The 14,837-nt window shown below is 35.7% G+C and overlaps 4 protein-coding genes across 9 annotated transcripts in view; 1 reads left to right on the plus strand and 3 right to left on the minus strand.

Moving 5' to 3' along the window:
- The window catches only part of LOC129569105 (uncharacterized), a 17,866-nt gene extending 12,755 nt beyond the window's left edge, over positions 1 to 5,111 (plus strand). The window contains exons 2-5 of one of the 3 annotated variants that reach the window (XM_055447559.1): positions 3,936 to 4,137; positions 4,366 to 4,527; positions 4,590 to 4,782; positions 4,859 to 5,111. In XM_055447559.1, coding sequence (XP_055303534.1) covers positions 4,049 to 4,137; positions 4,366 to 4,527; positions 4,590 to 4,782; positions 4,859 to 5,038 — 624 coding nt within the window. In that variant the 5' untranslated portion in view covers positions 3,936 to 4,048 and the 3' untranslated portion in view covers positions 5,039 to 5,111. Of the gene's footprint in view, positions 1 to 3,935; positions 4,249 to 4,365; positions 4,528 to 4,589; positions 4,783 to 4,858 lie in introns of those variants that run through there. The other 2 variants (XM_055447560.1, XM_055447561.1) reach the window with 2 other exon arrangements.
- LOC129569102 (nose resistant to fluoxetine protein 6-like) lies at positions 1,279 to 7,276 on the minus strand. 4 transcript variants are annotated; one of them, XM_055447557.1, is made up of 8 exons: positions 7,062 to 7,276; positions 6,808 to 6,979; positions 6,663 to 6,736; positions 6,458 to 6,573; positions 6,285 to 6,368; positions 6,110 to 6,219; positions 5,779 to 5,901; positions 5,327 to 5,687 (listed from the first exon to the last, which is right to left on the minus strand). In XM_055447557.1, exons 1-8 carry the CDS (start codon positions 7,063 to 7,065, stop codon positions 5,645 to 5,647), a joined length of 726 nt encoding a protein of 241 aa, XP_055303532.1. In that variant the 5' UTR covers positions 7,066 to 7,276; the 3' UTR covers positions 5,327 to 5,644. The 4 variants fall into 4 exon arrangements, with proteins under 4 accessions (XP_055303529.1, XP_055303531.1, XP_055303530.1 ...); XM_055447554.1 differs by lacking the exons at positions 5,327 to 5,687; positions 7,062 to 7,276 and adding an exon at positions 1,279 to 2,822 and having other exon boundaries at positions 6,285 to 6,573; positions 6,808 to 6,974; XM_055447556.1 differs by lacking the exons at positions 5,327 to 5,687; positions 5,779 to 5,901; positions 6,110 to 6,219; ... (3 more) ...; positions 6,808 to 6,979; positions 7,062 to 7,276 and adding exons at positions 1,279 to 2,822; positions 3,848 to 3,972.
- A 2,335-nt stretch (positions 7,277 to 9,611) lies between these two features.
- LOC129569107 (O-acyltransferase like protein-like) lies at positions 9,612 to 11,990 on the minus strand. The gene is made up of 5 exons (XM_055447564.1): positions 11,520 to 11,990; positions 10,898 to 11,020; positions 10,527 to 10,802; positions 9,915 to 10,247; positions 9,612 to 9,854 (listed from the first exon to the last, which is right to left on the minus strand). Exons 1-4 carry the CDS (start codon positions 11,642 to 11,644, stop codon positions 10,199 to 10,201), a joined length of 573 nt encoding a protein of 190 aa, XP_055303539.1. The 5' UTR covers positions 11,645 to 11,990; the 3' UTR covers positions 9,612 to 9,854; positions 9,915 to 10,198.
- An 818-nt stretch (positions 11,991 to 12,808) lies between these two features.
- LOC129569101 (protein Notchless-like) lies at positions 12,809 to 14,785 on the minus strand. The gene is given in 6 exon segments (XM_055447553.1): positions 12,809 to 12,889; positions 12,993 to 13,119; positions 13,239 to 13,402; positions 13,504 to 13,684; positions 13,745 to 14,546; positions 14,636 to 14,785. Coding segments are annotated over 6 exon segments (1,437 nt in total). The 3' UTR covers positions 12,809 to 12,876.
- Between the last annotated feature and the right edge of the window lie 52 nt (positions 14,786 to 14,837).

Consider the following 14,837-nt stretch of genomic DNA (forward strand, 5'->3'; position numbering starts at 1 on the left):
GTCCACGGTTTGGCCCTTTCAACATGGCATTGCGTCAAAAGCTCTAATTTATTTTGCAACTTCAAGATGAATAAAACAAATTTTACCCAAATTCCACTTGAATATTTGCGAAGTAAATTTTACCGACTCTACCTGTATGTACGTGGAGTGTGGAGTGAGAAAAAACATAGCATAACATGAGCGACCAAACGGAACGTGCCTTTTTGTCTGTTCTCATATTCCCAAGTTTTTGATAGAAAATGAAGGAGAAAGAGAGAGAGAGAGAGAGAAAGCGAATACATACATTTGTTTGCGAAACGTTAAGTTGTATTGCCGTGAGCGTCGTTCCACTGCATTCAGAGACGTGCAAAAGTACAAACATAGAAAACTGTTTGTTTACCTGGTTTTAAATTGATTTTTGAGAGTTGTATGTGTGCATGTCATTGATTGATGTTCAATTTTCCTGTGGTTCATAAGAAAAGAAAGTACCGCATACAAGAAACATTGAGGTAAGCGCATGAGAAATGGATCCACTCGCTCTCTCTCTCTCTCTCTCACATCCCGGTTACCAAAAATAGAACTTGTCGAAATTCCGACTGGATGTTGTTAGTTTATTCTAAGCAGTTTTTTTTTCTATTCGGTATCCTAAACAAATAAATTCTTTCATTCACATTTCATTTGGTTTTGTAGTAATTACATGAGCCACATAGCCCATTTGTCCAATGGGTTTTGTGTGCGTTATTTTTCTTGTTCTTCTTCTTTGTTGCTTTGTCTGTTTGTTTGTTTGTTTATTTGCTTGTTTGCTTCTTGCTTTTATTTCATTCTTTTTCTGTCTTTTTGTGTGTTTTGAGTGGCTTGAGTTTGAAATTCACGTCTTACAAATAGCCCATTTACCCGTTGATGTCGTTGTGCGGTCAAATCGCAGACACTTGCTCAATATCAGCGGATGATCTCGAATGGATGACAGTTTTTGCCGCATAATCAGTTACGTAGCGATCACTGTTGCGCGGATGCACATTACCCAAATCCTGTGAGCAGCACCATGAATTTTTCGTCGTTAAAATTCGTTTGAACGCCTCACGAAATTCCGTATTAAAAATGGAATAAATGATTGGATTGAATGCGGAATTTGAATAGCAGCCATGCTTTGATTCTTTTTTTCGCAACTGACCATTTTTCAAATTTTTTTAATCGTTTAATGTCACTCTTTCTGGTTAACATAAAACATTTTTTTCATGTCCGAATGTATGTATATCTTTCATCGTCAGAGGATTGAATTTGAAGAAAACAATTAACACGTTTCTTATGATAGTTTCATACTTTATTTTGTTCATGCCTGAAATGTATTCAATAAATACATCTATCTTAGGATAGTACATTAGATGTTCATAGAAGAATACACAAATACAAGGAATATATTCGACGACAAATAAAAACACTTTCTTCACCAGGATACTGTCCGTTTTCTCTATTCATTGAAATGGCGCACAATAGTATTGATGTGCAATACACCAACTTTGACATTCACCCATTCACGATTATCCTCAAAAAAGTCGGTTGGAACATCGATTGCACCAGATCGAACATAGATTGTCACTTTAACTCCACGTGACTTGGCTAAATTTAAAATCGATTTATATTCATCCAAGTCTATTGCTGTAGAGATTCTATCCCTATTATGCACCTCTACGACAAGAACCGATAAGCTTTGTGCATATTGCAAAGCAGCCTTTATACCATTTACAGTTATTTCTGATTCATCAAAGAACAACACTTCTAATTTAGGCAGATTTTTAACATAATGAATGAAAGTTTTATCTGTTATTCCTCTAAGATAGAGTTTTTTCAGTAGTTTCAATTGCGAAATACTCTCATATGGTGTCTGATGATAATGACTCAAAAGCAACAAATTTTCTATTGGAACATTTTTCTCAATGAGAGAATCTATCAATCTTCCCAACGGAATCGGCACATATGTTTCAATGCCCAAAGATTTTAGTTTCTGTAATCGGCTCACGTGTACCAAATATTCATTTTCATATATTGAATCTATTTGTTCAAAAACAAATTTCTCGAGATTCGGTGTAAAATTTGTCATATTTTTGAACATTCGGGGAGCAAAGTGCTCACAATAGCGAATGTGCAGACTCTTCAACTGTGGATTCAATTTAAAGAATTTGATGGCCTGATTACATGTCAATTTATCGAGTCCATCCAATTTAACAAATTCCAAATTCGGAAATGTTTTAAAAAGCCAGTCGAAATTCATTTTGGACTTATGCTCATGAATTCCCTTGACGGACAATCTCCTCAACTGTGAGTGATATTGAAAACTGTGAATGTTGATGTTGCGTATTTTCAGTTCTTCCAACGATTCTAATCGGGGTAGTTGGCTAAAGTTAACCGACGAGAAGCACTTAGTCTTTTTATTCCCACATTTGAATATCCTCAATGTTCTTCCACAATATTTTGCAATCATGTTTGTCATATCATCGTCTAAATTATCATCGAAGTCAAGTTCCGTGATCAAGTGCCCGAAAATGCTTAGGAAACTATGTATCCGAACTATCACGTCGTGGCTACAATATAACTTTCGGAAACCATAGTTATAAAATTGGCGGATGCGGGCGGTTTTGTATTGTGTGCGAAAGACTAACTTCGCATTCTCCTGGAACCGAACGCATGTTTCTGCTGCACTTAGAAAATCTCGTATATTATCCAACCGTCGAAGGACTGATTGAATACAGTCGTCATTTAAGATATTCAGAATATGCTTTGGCGAATCTTGTGCTGGCGGAATTTCAACGTCCATGATGATTCACACAGTAAAATTTATGATCCAGCTGAAATAAAAACAAAGACAGTTGTTTAACGAGTTAATGAAACTATAAAATATTGAGAAAAAAAAAGATTTTATTGGGAGTCTGAATTGATTTCCGGCATTTTCTACCGTTTTCCGTTACCACCCTAATGTTAAAGTGCTCCCGAAATAATATCAGAGGAAAAACCTCTAGACGAGGTTAAAACAGAGTGACGCTCATGTGCGTGGATTTAACACTCAAAAAGACTGATATCATTTTGAGTGACGCTGGGACGCTCTATTATAACTGGGTATGAATACACTATTGTGAAAATTCACGCTTAAAACGCTTGAAAAAGTATCCAAAATCAAAGCGACACTTTGTACAAATTCCGTTCATCGATGAAATACCGATACCGAGAACTTCGCAATATAAATTTTGCGGGGTATAAGGCAAATGCCGTTTTGTTATTTCTGACAGCAGAATTGAAAAAAATTTCAATATAAATAAATTTGCTGAATTCTACCGACCGGTAGAAATTGAAATTTGAAATAAAAAGCCAATCCAGGTCTCTGTTTTAACCAATTACGTTAATGAATTCGAAAAATTATCAAGATTCGAAACGTCGGTACAATTCATTAAAGTAATTGGTTAAAACAGAGACCTGGATTCGCTTTTTATTTCAAATAAACAAATTGGGTTCTCCAAGGCAAATTTATTTCATGAAACTAGTCAAAACAATTTAAGAAGCAGTTAAATATGAATACGAACACTACAAACAGTATTGTGTGTGTTGTGTTTGCTTTGTATGGCATAGAGCGAAATAGCGGGAATACAGATCGCTTAATGTCAGTCTTTCAAACGGGTATTAAAATCTATTTCTATCACTAAAATCTAATATGGAATTTCAAATAATTGCAAAAATCGTACTTGTAGCACTTAATTCGTGGACAAAAATCACATAAATGAAATGTTTTGAGCAGTCACAATCTTGGGGATCCAACGTTATGGTTACTCGTAAAAATATTTGTATTTGGTTGTTGTTTTTGTAAAAAAAATTCACGTACACGAATAACAAGAAGTGAGAGCACAAATTCACCGATTTATCTTTTTAATTTCCTAAGAATTTTATATTTCGTATTTTCTTTACTTCAGTATTAACAAAAAGTACAGCGTCCCATTTGAAATGAAGAAATACTGTGACGTTTCATTAACAGAAAGAGCGAGAGAGGTGACATTGAAAACTGAACCGATGGGTGCGTTCACAAATGGCATTCACGTCAATATTCATAGTAAAATTCATTTATCTCTGGGCCAGTCTTGGTGTGAGCCAGACATATAAACATAAAGTGATTCCGTAAGCAAAATCCAATTGAAATTATCGCATTTAAATCGAATAAACAATGAAAGAAGCAAAATCCATTTGCGGCCACTTGATATCAGCACAATGAAAAATCCATCGAAATTGGTTCGTTGTCAATGTAAACAATTTAATCATTAAAACTCTGTTACTTCGATTTGCATTCGCTTTTTTTTCTCTTCTTTCTATTTTCTTTAAAAATAAATAATCTCTTATCTACTCTAGCTATTTGTCCATTCTTGCAATGGATTTTGTGTATGAGCTCTTGCTTGTGTTCGCAATTCTGGTTGGTGCTACGTTATTCTTGTGCGGGTTTTTCCCTCTTAGCTACACCAGCAATGAAAGGGCCGAGTCATACGATTTGCCCGACTTTATCGATGATATTCCGTAAGTGAAATGAGTGTGGCTGACTTGATTTGACATATCTAAAAGATAACCTTTTGTTACAGACTCAATAAATCAATCTATCGGCGTCATGTGTCGCGAACGGTACTCATGGTCATCGATGCGATACGCACTGATTTTCTCTACAATCAACAGAACACCTCAATGAAATATCTCAATAAAATGATTAACGATGGCACTGCGTGCATGGTGAACCTAAATGTCGAAGTGCCGACGGTGACGATGCCAAGAATTAAGGTAATATTTCGACTACAATGTTTGTATATTCAAGTGTCAAATTTTCAAGTTTCAATTCCACCGTTGAATGTTATAGGCAATGACTACTGGGACGATACCAAATTTCATTGATGTTGTCTTAAATTTGGGTAGCTCCGAACTAAATATGGACTCATTGTTACATCAAGTATACGATAATGGTGGCAAAATGGTCTTTTGTGGTGATAATAAATACTTGGGTGAAAATGTTTCCCGAGATGTTCCATCGCAAGCTTGAGAAAATTGTATTATTTTTTATTTAATCGTAAATTTCAGCCAAATTTCAAACAGAAATACATTCCTCAAACAACTATTAAGCCTTTTAATTTAAACAAATTGGAAGTTACATATCATCTGCCGGATCTAGAATTTCTTTGAAAGTAGTGTCACATATGTGCAAATTCCCAATCTACTACCCTCAATGTATTTAATTTACCACTCCTGGCTTACAAGTACACGTGTCCTGATCCGGTACATACTGGTTATTATTAAATAAACTCTTTGCGATGAAATATACAAAACGTGATGCGTGTTGTAAACATCTTAATTTATTTTTCATTTACAACCAACATTTTATCAAATTATGATTTAAGAAAAAGCTAAGTACTATTTATGATTGAGCTAAGTCTCTTGTAAATCAGCCTTTGTTATAATTTCCTAGGCGGTTGTTTTATCTTTTGGCTGTCGCTTTGCTGGGAGTAGAATTCTCATAATATGTGGCTCTAGTGCGTAGACGGGACTCTCAAACATGAGGAAGAATACCAAACCAACCAACACACTCAGGCCATAATTACCAACGATCCAATAGAACTAAGCAAAATGGACAAAATGAACCAAACTAATATCAATTTGCCTCGCAGTCGGTTCGATATGAGTCTGATTCGTACCTGTAGTAAATTCACGGATATTAGGTTTGTAAAAATCCAAATCTTTCACAGCTTTTGACGTTTCAAATGTAAATTTAAATAGAAGACATACCACACTGGGCCGCTTCCACAGAATCGAAGCAACGAAACCATAAACAAGATTGTCCCAGCTAACAATGGAATTAACCTCAGAATCCGATGTAAATAGAGTGAAGCTAAATTCAATTTGCCGTTCCTAATTGAAATCCAAATTAACAAGTGTCATTTAGGACGTATCGCTTTAGTTAAATTTTTATCAAATCGAGGTACGGTTGATAAACAACAAAACATTCCGACATATCTCTATAATTATCTAATTAAACATTAGAAAAAAGTATTAAAGTAAAGGACAATGGAGTCTCCAATTTGCTTGTATTATAACAAAATATAGTTGTAATACATACGTTCGTTTCAGCTGCTTCAATATCGTTAAACTGGTTAAAGTGCCACTGAGTAGAAAAAATATATCAACACAAAATGGAGCTGCACTTACGAACATGCCACTTAAAACTACCTGCAAAAAAAACATAATCAATTTTCATATTTACTGGCACAAAAATGCCAATGAATCAATTATACCCCAAACAACACAACATTTATATCGCGTTTTACAGTCATGTATCGTTGCCACGTATGTAGAACAAGATTCCATAACCTAGATAGCTTTTCGCTCAAAAACGCATGTCGATTAATTAAATATTTTATTCACTGGTTTAAAATCAACAAAAATGCATGCAAAAATGTTAAAATACCACACGAATTCCATTCATGCATCCAATCACATCTGGGTTTGTTGATTGTTCGAACGATAGCCACTTTTTGCAGTTACTGTGCACGGAGAACGCTAATAGCGTCTTATTTGCCTGCACTGAAGTAGATTTTTGTTTTGAGTAAATATTAATCATTCATTATCTGCCTAATCTTTTGATTCCTCTTCCGAAATTTGATAAAACCCACCTTGTCTGGAAAAACACACACCGTCATAAATCGTGCTCGCGATTATGAGACCAAGAATCATCGTGAATATCGAACTTCAAATAAATAAATGAAATATACTTATTTTGAAGTAAAACAACAACTGGAAATTTCTTTTTTTACATACATCGCAATTTTGTCTGTCACCGTATAGGTCGCGTAATCATCTTTGAGTTGACATCTTTTGTATGGTAGTCGGAAGAGCGTCTCATTCGCACTGGCCACTCTGTTCAACATGGACTCGAAAAGTTGTGGCGAACATGATTCAGGCATACATATTCCAATGGTGATCGGTGCCCTGAAAAGGTTCACGTTGATAAATCGATTTGTATAGACGGGAGAAACTTGTCTCACTTTTTTGGAGAATACCATGAGGTAAGTTCATGTAATTGAAATCTATTAGACAATATTGCCCTTTAATCGCCTCTGTATCTGCATTTTCACTTTCGATTTGAACATTCAAACACTCGTCGTAAGCATCATAATCATTGAAATTATTAGCAAACAGCCCGGACGGTACGTCGCCCCATGCGTCGAGCACTTTTGTGAAAGAGAATTTTTTTAAAATCAAATTGAAAACAACACGAGAGAATTGAAATGTTGATTTATCCAAAACCAGAGTCAATCTTACACATCATCGATTCTTTATCACCATTTTGAAGATTATTTTGAATACTCAATAGGTCATCAATACATTTGCTGGTGTTATAATGGCTAGGAGCTTTCGTATAATCACTTGAGAAAAAGATTTCGTCGAGATTTTGAGTTTCGAATGCTCGAAAAGAATCAAGCCGATCTCGTTCGAAGATTTCATATTTGAATTGACTGATTTGGTATACACCTTGCACCAACTGCACTGATTGAACTGCCAACACCAAAATTAAACTCGAAATCGACACCATTTTCTTAATTGATGATCACATCCGTTAAAAAATGTTCGATGATTATACAGTCGCGGACTGAGTATAGCTGATCTAAATTGAACCAAGTGTTTTCAGGTACAACAGGTACCTTTTCAATAACACTACATAGAAAACCGTTGAGCAAACGCTATTTAAAGGATTTGATCGGGCACACTCGCAGCCGACAGAATCAGATAATTTATCTTAGCAAATATGAAAAGATAAGATAATATCTATTTTGTATAACTTTGCTTACGCACATTATGCCTTTTATCAATGAGTTATATTTCAGTTTTAATCCGATAATACCATGGCGAAAACAAATTTCTGATAAAGGACCTAAGCTTTGTCTTTATTTAAAGGTTGATATATTTCAATTACTTCCTTACCCCTACAAAATTTTTATTTTTTTTATAAAAACTATCGATCTTGCCTCGTTAACAGCCAGGGTCTTTTAGAAACAATGTAAATACATGTTATCCTATTGACAAAATAAGCATGAAGAACGAAACATAGTCATATAACCAAGATATGCTTGATAGTATTCAAGAGGGAAAATGGTCCAAGATAACATTTGGTGAACGTGTTCAAAGGAAAAAAGGCTATGTGAAGCGTTTAAGTTTACACGTCCGAGAGACTTTGGGACATCAAAAGTCGTCGCTCAATTTATATCCGGTAGATAAATTGACGTGAAGTTTTACGTCGATTAAGGCAAATCCGTATTGATTGCAGAGTGCTTTGAGTTAATCATGAAATATGGTTTGAAGCGTAACTAGGGCATTGCTGCTGTTTGATACAAAATTCTGACTTGATCACAAAAATTAAAACATAATTATTCGCCAATTCGAAATGGCAGTAACACAGATTGAGTCTAAAATTACAATAAATAAATAGGTGAACATCAGAGATGGGTATCATCATTTCAATAAATTAAAAATGTAAGGAAAATAACTCGCCAGTCTAGTAATATTAGATTGAAATGAGGGTTTCCTCGGTCCAGTTTGGATGGCCGGAGTTTGGGCATGCCTTGCTTTTGTTTGTTCAATCAGCATCCTCCAATTGAGTGAGGTGTCATCCACATGATTTGACCGCATAGAATTCGTGGATCCGGATTCAGGATACAGCAACATGAAAAATCAATTTTCTTTATTAGTGTGGGCAGTAGGGGTGATCGATTTTGAATAACAAATGGTTTTCAGTTCGCTAAAATGAAATTTAAAAATACCACACTCAATTTGTTTCGAGCTATCGACATAACGCCATAACGTCATAACCTCAAAATGTGCCTCTAGACATCGATGCAGCAACAAATATTGGAAAGTCTTCTGAAATTTGGCAATTTTTTCCCATTTGTCGGCTAAAAATCAAATTATATCCAAAATACCCACAAAAATATGCCTATATCTGCCAAATTTTCGACGAGAATTTGATTTTCAGTTTCATTTGTTGCATATTTATTGATTTTGGTGTCGGAAAATACGATCATTTCATACAAAAATGAGCAAATCATGACTACAAGCTTAAGTTTCATGGCTAAATCACTTCACTAACCAAACAATTTGTACTTCTGCTGCCAATGAACTTCAAGTGTGATCCGTCACGAACATTTTGAGTACTGATATGATCAAGTCGAGTGACATTTTCATATATTTCTGGCCTCAAGTTCGATTGGTTCTATTTCAATTCTTAAAAAATAAATTCTTAAACTTTTGTTCAAAAAAAATCTCAAATATGCATTTTTTGACGTTAGAGTCTTGGTGAAAGAGTCTTCTCAGACAAAAACTATCTGTATGTTTCTATTGTATCCAATCTACTAATAATAATCAAATAATTTCTAATACTAGTACAGACATGGTCTCACCGTTGCAGCTGATTCATTTGAAGAAAAAAAATCCGGTGGATTTTAAAAAGTACTACTTTGAACAAGTCAGACCCCATATTTTAAGGTTTTTTCTATTAGGTGCAATTGATAACATAACTCTGTCCAAATAAAAATGCAAAACATAATGTATATTCCAAACATCTTGGTTTTATTTGTTTCTAACTAACGGTCTATCAAATCATAATTTTAGGAAAAATCTAAATACTGTTTTCAAGCTCAAAAGTTATCCGTTCTTTCTCAGGTGGCTGTTTTATCCTTTGGCTGGCGCTTTGCTGGAAGTAGAATTCTCATAATATGTGGTTCGAGTGCGTAGACAGGACTCTCAAACATGACGAAGAACACCAAACCAACCAACACACTGAGACCATAGTTTCCAACAATCGAGTAGAACTAAGCAAATCGAAAAAAATTATTATCCAATTAATTTGTAAGTAAAATGTCTGAACTTACCATTGAAACTCTTGTGAAATATAGTGGAAAACGGCCACTTGCCATTATCATCTCTATGACAAAATCATGGGTGATGTAAATGGCGTAGGTAAGCTTGGAGAGAGGACTCCAGAGCGGCATTGAGAGAACCGTATTGACTGGTCCTCCGTAGCCGAAATGACATGCGAACAGAATCCAACCAATCGCAACGGTCCATAATATTCGGCCAAACGATAAGAACAGTACAAAGTGAATTGGCGACGTGTCAATGTCCTGCTGACGAAACGGATAATGACCAAAAATCGTCAGTAATATGATGACAATCGACATTGACCACGCGAATGCGTTCCACGTCTAAAATAAAAATAGGATGAATGAAACAAGAGAACAGACACAATGATTTAGTGATTAGCTTACTCTCGATAAGTTCACTTTTTTCCCGCGATTCTTGAAGAAAATGAATCCAAGAAAGAGCCCAATCAAATATGGCGAGTATCGCAAATGAGTGGCTGATCGTAACTGCATGTTTATAACGGTTTGATCGAATATGGAAATTCGGTTAATTTTTAGATATCGTCGTACCAAATATTTTGATGATTGTTTAATAAAATAACACGTCGGAAATTATCTTACGGATTCGTGCTATTCAATGGCCATGAAAACACCAACAACAAAACTCCGCATGCTAGCAAAACAACTATGACGGGAACCATTTTCCATTCATACTTTCGTAGCAAATAAGCGAAGAATGGAGCGATTAAAAATAGATGAAAATCGGCGGCTAGGTACCATGACTGTCCAATACACATATTATGATTGTATGAATCTGTATTCAAATAATTCTGAATGTGTAACAATGTTGACCTCCAATTCGACTCGCAGTCGGTTCGATATGAGTCTGATTCGTACCTGTAGTAAATTCACGGACCCATATTAGGTTTGTAAAAATCCAAATCTTTCACAGCTTTTGACGTTTCAAATGTAAATTTAAATAGAAGACATACCACACTGGGCCGCTTCCACAGAATCGGAGCAACGAAACCATAAACAAGATTGTTCCAGCTAACAATGGAATTAACCTCAGAATCCGATGTAAATAGAGTGAAGCTAAATTCAATTTGCCGTTCCTAATTGAAATCCAAATAAACAAGTGTCATTTAGCATGTATCGCTTTAGTTAAATTTTTAAATCGAGGGACGGTTGATAAACAACAAAACATTCCGACATATCCAGTGGATACATTCTCATAACATAATATTTGTTCATAACCGTTACGAGCTATTTTGATTTTGTGACTATCACTCCAGTGGACCATAATGAAAAAATCATGAAACTGTTGAGTTTGTGACACATTTTCATCAAAAACAATAAAATTTTTGTCATAGACTTAGCAGTTCCACGATTTTTTCATTATGGTCCACTGGAGTGATAGTCACAAAATCAAAATAGCTCGTAACGGTTATGAACAAATATTATGTTATGAGAATATATTCACTGGACATATCTCTATAATTATATTTGATTTATATATAAATCAAATTAAACATTAGAAAAAAGTATTAAAGTAATGGACAATAGAGTCTCCAATTTGCTTCTATTATAACAAAATATGGTTGTAATACATACGTTCGTTTCAGCTGCTTCAATATCGTTAAACTGGTTAAAGTGCCACTGAGTAGAAAAAATATATCAACACAAAATGGAGCTGCACTTACGAACATGCCACTTAAAACTACCTGCAAAAAAAACATAATCAATTTTCATATTTACTGGCACAAAAATGCCAATGAATCAATTATATTATTAGTGTTCTTCTTTGATGATTTGACACTTCGGCAACAAACAGAAACAAATAACAAGGTTTTTTTTCGTTTGTTTGTAGTTGTGTGTGTGTGTGTGTGATTTAGTGTCTGGTCATGTCATCACAGTTGATAACGTCCAAATATATGAAGTTTCGACATGTAAACTTGTAACTATGGCTATTGCGACTATTGCGAATTATTTCATTCACTTGTTATCTATTTCCACTTTTAAAATATCAACCAAATGCAATCGCCTTTGAAATGAACATATAAACCAGCAATCATATGTTTTTGTTGTCACTTTGGAAATGTTAGTGCGAATAAATTCCATCATGTGCTGTGACATGCAAGTAACTTCACTCCGTTGATTGGCTGTCATTGTCACGGTATTCATCTGACGCAAACTTTTATTTCACCAGAGAAAGAAGCTGTTTTGTTGCACACTACCGCAAAAATTGATAAAAATGTTCAATTTAGTTCGAAAGTCACAATTGATTGGCACTTTGGCAAACAGCCTAAAGGTAACGAATGCTGCAAGCGTTGCCAGATTCTCAGATGATGTTCCGAAACGTTTGGAAAAGAGTAAGTTTAGCGGCCACTCAGTTTGAGGTTAGAATGTGCGTGTAATTTGTATTGTTTTTCATCTGCAGCAATCAACAAGGTGACTTTGCTGGGCCGTGTTGGAACCGATCCACAATTGCGAGGCAATGAAGAATCACCCGTTATGACATTCTCATTGGCAACACACACCAATTACAAGTAATTTCTATATTTCATTGAACCGCGAAGCGAACACTCGTGATTCGATTTATCTCATACAAATATTTGTTGCAATTGATGTTCTTGTAATAATGTTTTAATTTGATTTCCAGACTTGAGAACGGTGACTGGGGTTAACGCACCGATTGGCATCAAGTCGCTGTGTTCAATCCGAACCTCCGGGAAAACATTAAAAACTACCTAACAAGAGGACAACGCGTGTTGCTATTCGGTCGAATTTCTTATGGAGAAATCCGAGATAAGGAAGGAAACATTCGAACAACCACATCGATCGTTGCCGATGATGTCACATTCTTCAATAAATAGATAATAGACACATTAAAACACATTTCATTTTGTTTCTGAAGATAAACGTGCGATTTATTTGAAAATCAATAAACAAATACATTAATTACATTTTGTTAGTAAGCCCAGCTGAAAATAGAAATAAGATTAAGATGAAATTAGAGTTTTCTTTTTGTACTATATCGATCAAAATAAAATATGAATAAATAAGAGAATCATTCGATCTGCATACATTTTCACAACTTTATCTTTTCCACCTGACGCAACACGGCTTCCATCCAGAGCCCAATCTAGTGCGAATACCTCATCGGCGTGTCCGGGCAATTCTTGTTTCAGCTTCTTGTCTTTGACACTCCAGACTATAGAAAATGAACAAAAAATGGATATTAATTTGGAGTGAATGTCACTTTTGAATGGAAAATCAGTTATTCAACCGATAAGATAAATAAAAATACAAGCGATATGGGTAAGTGTTTACCTTTCAATGTTGAATCTTTGCTTCCTGTAACCAATAAACGAGAATCTGCTGACCAGGCCACCGAGTAAACAGCCTGCACATGACCACGGAATGTACAGATAAAATGACCGTCTGATGCACGCCACAAACGAACTGATTTATCGAATGATGCGGATGCAATTAGTCTGAAAATGAAGAATTTCGGTTTGATTTGAATTTGATTCGTTTGTTTGTGATGAATTTTAGTTGTGTTTGAAAAAAACGTGTGAAAAACTAAAGTAATTACTTGACATCTGGTGAATATTTCACATCGTTAACCACATTTTGATGGCCAGTCATCCGAGTGATGAACTTGGATTTGTCGGAATTCCACAGGTAAAGAGTGAAATCATCTGAACAGGAGACGAGTGATTCAACATCATTGGGGCACACTTCTTTGTATCGTTCAAGTGCGGTCTTCTTATTTTCTGTAGAGACGAGAAGAAAAATTTAGAAAATGTGTTACTTTGAAAATTGAATGGTCTTACTTTGTCTTGCTTTCGAAATTTTATCATCATCATGTACGCCCAAATAGAATGGTCCGGCACGTAGTACGTAATCTGTGTTCAGCGTCAAGTTGTTAACCCAATGGGCATGGCCGGTCATTGTTCGGCACAAAACACCATCTTCGGCTCTCCACATTTTGATGGTTCTATCTTTGGATGAGGTGTAAGGCAAACCTTAACCGCCCCATCGAACAGAAGTGACAGCATTCGTGTGGCTGGTTAAAACTCGAATGCACTGTGACAAGAGTACATCCCAGATGCGAATATCACCATCACAGCCGGCGCTAGCAATACGTCGACATGACGCATTCAAATGGTATGGTTCCCAGCTCAAGCAATTGATCCATTTTTTGTGACCAGACATTGGTTTGCCGATTTGCTTGCCCGTTTCCGGATCCCATATCCGAATTTCACCACTTTTACAGGAGCTTGCCAATTTCTTTCCATCTGGTGCCCAAGATACACATAAAACCCATTGTTTGTGCCCGGTGCATGTATAAAGAGGTGTTTCAGTCGTCAAGTCCCACAGTCGAATCGTTGTATCACCCGAACCACTAGCTAATTGTCTTCCATCTGGGCTGAATTGAATGGATACAACCGCTTCGGCATGACCCGGCATCGATGACGTACATCGTGTTACAGTTCTCACAACGAATTCCGCTTGCGGCTGATAAACAATATTGACAACAGCTTCATGATCAAAGGTTTTGAAATCCAATGTTTTCTCCAACGAATTTGCAACTTCTTTGTCGTTTATGAAAAATAAATAATTCAATGGGTCCTCCTGAAAACGATGAAAATTTGGTTTTTCATTTAAACTTGTTGATTTCACAATCGGTTCACAAACAAACACACAGAAATTTCGACACTTACATTTTGGAGAATGGCATTGCATATTCGGCCCAACTGTGAGATATTCACTGATGTCGGTAAATCCAATGGTGGCCCAGCTTCTTCACCACTTTCCGACACAAATCGCGCCTGAATCGTTTCAGGAACTATCGGATCAACTTCCATGCTCATGCTTACAGTAATTGTCCAAAAGTAAGGTTTTGATGGTATTGTTTAGAAGTAA

Source organism: Sitodiplosis mosellana, unplaced genomic scaffold (genome assembly GCF_009176505.1).
Source record: "Sitodiplosis mosellana isolate CC-2019 unplaced genomic scaffold, AAFC_SMos_1.0 Smas_scaffold_30, whole genome shotgun sequence".
Lineage (NCBI taxonomy): Eukaryota > Metazoa > Arthropoda > Insecta > Diptera > Cecidomyiidae > Sitodiplosis > Sitodiplosis mosellana.

Bases quoted from the DNA above. Each gene is read 5' to 3' on its own strand.
- LOC129569102 (XM_055447554.1), bottom strand. From the start codon at position 2,791: ATGGACGTTGAAATTCCGCCAGCACAAGATTCGCCAAAGCATATTCTG.
- LOC129569107 (XM_055447564.1), bottom strand. From the start codon at position 11,644: ATGTTTTTTTTGCAGGTAGTTTTAAGTGGCATGTTCGTAAGTGCAGCT. The intron at 11,021-11,519 runs GTATGTATTACA...GATTTCAATTAG, and splicing joins TTGAAGCAGCTGAAACGAAC to GAACGGCAAATTGAATTTAG. The intron at 10,248-10,526 runs GTAAGATAATTT...TTTTTATTTTAG, and splicing joins CCATTGAATAGCACGAATCC to ACGTGGAACGCATTCGCGTG.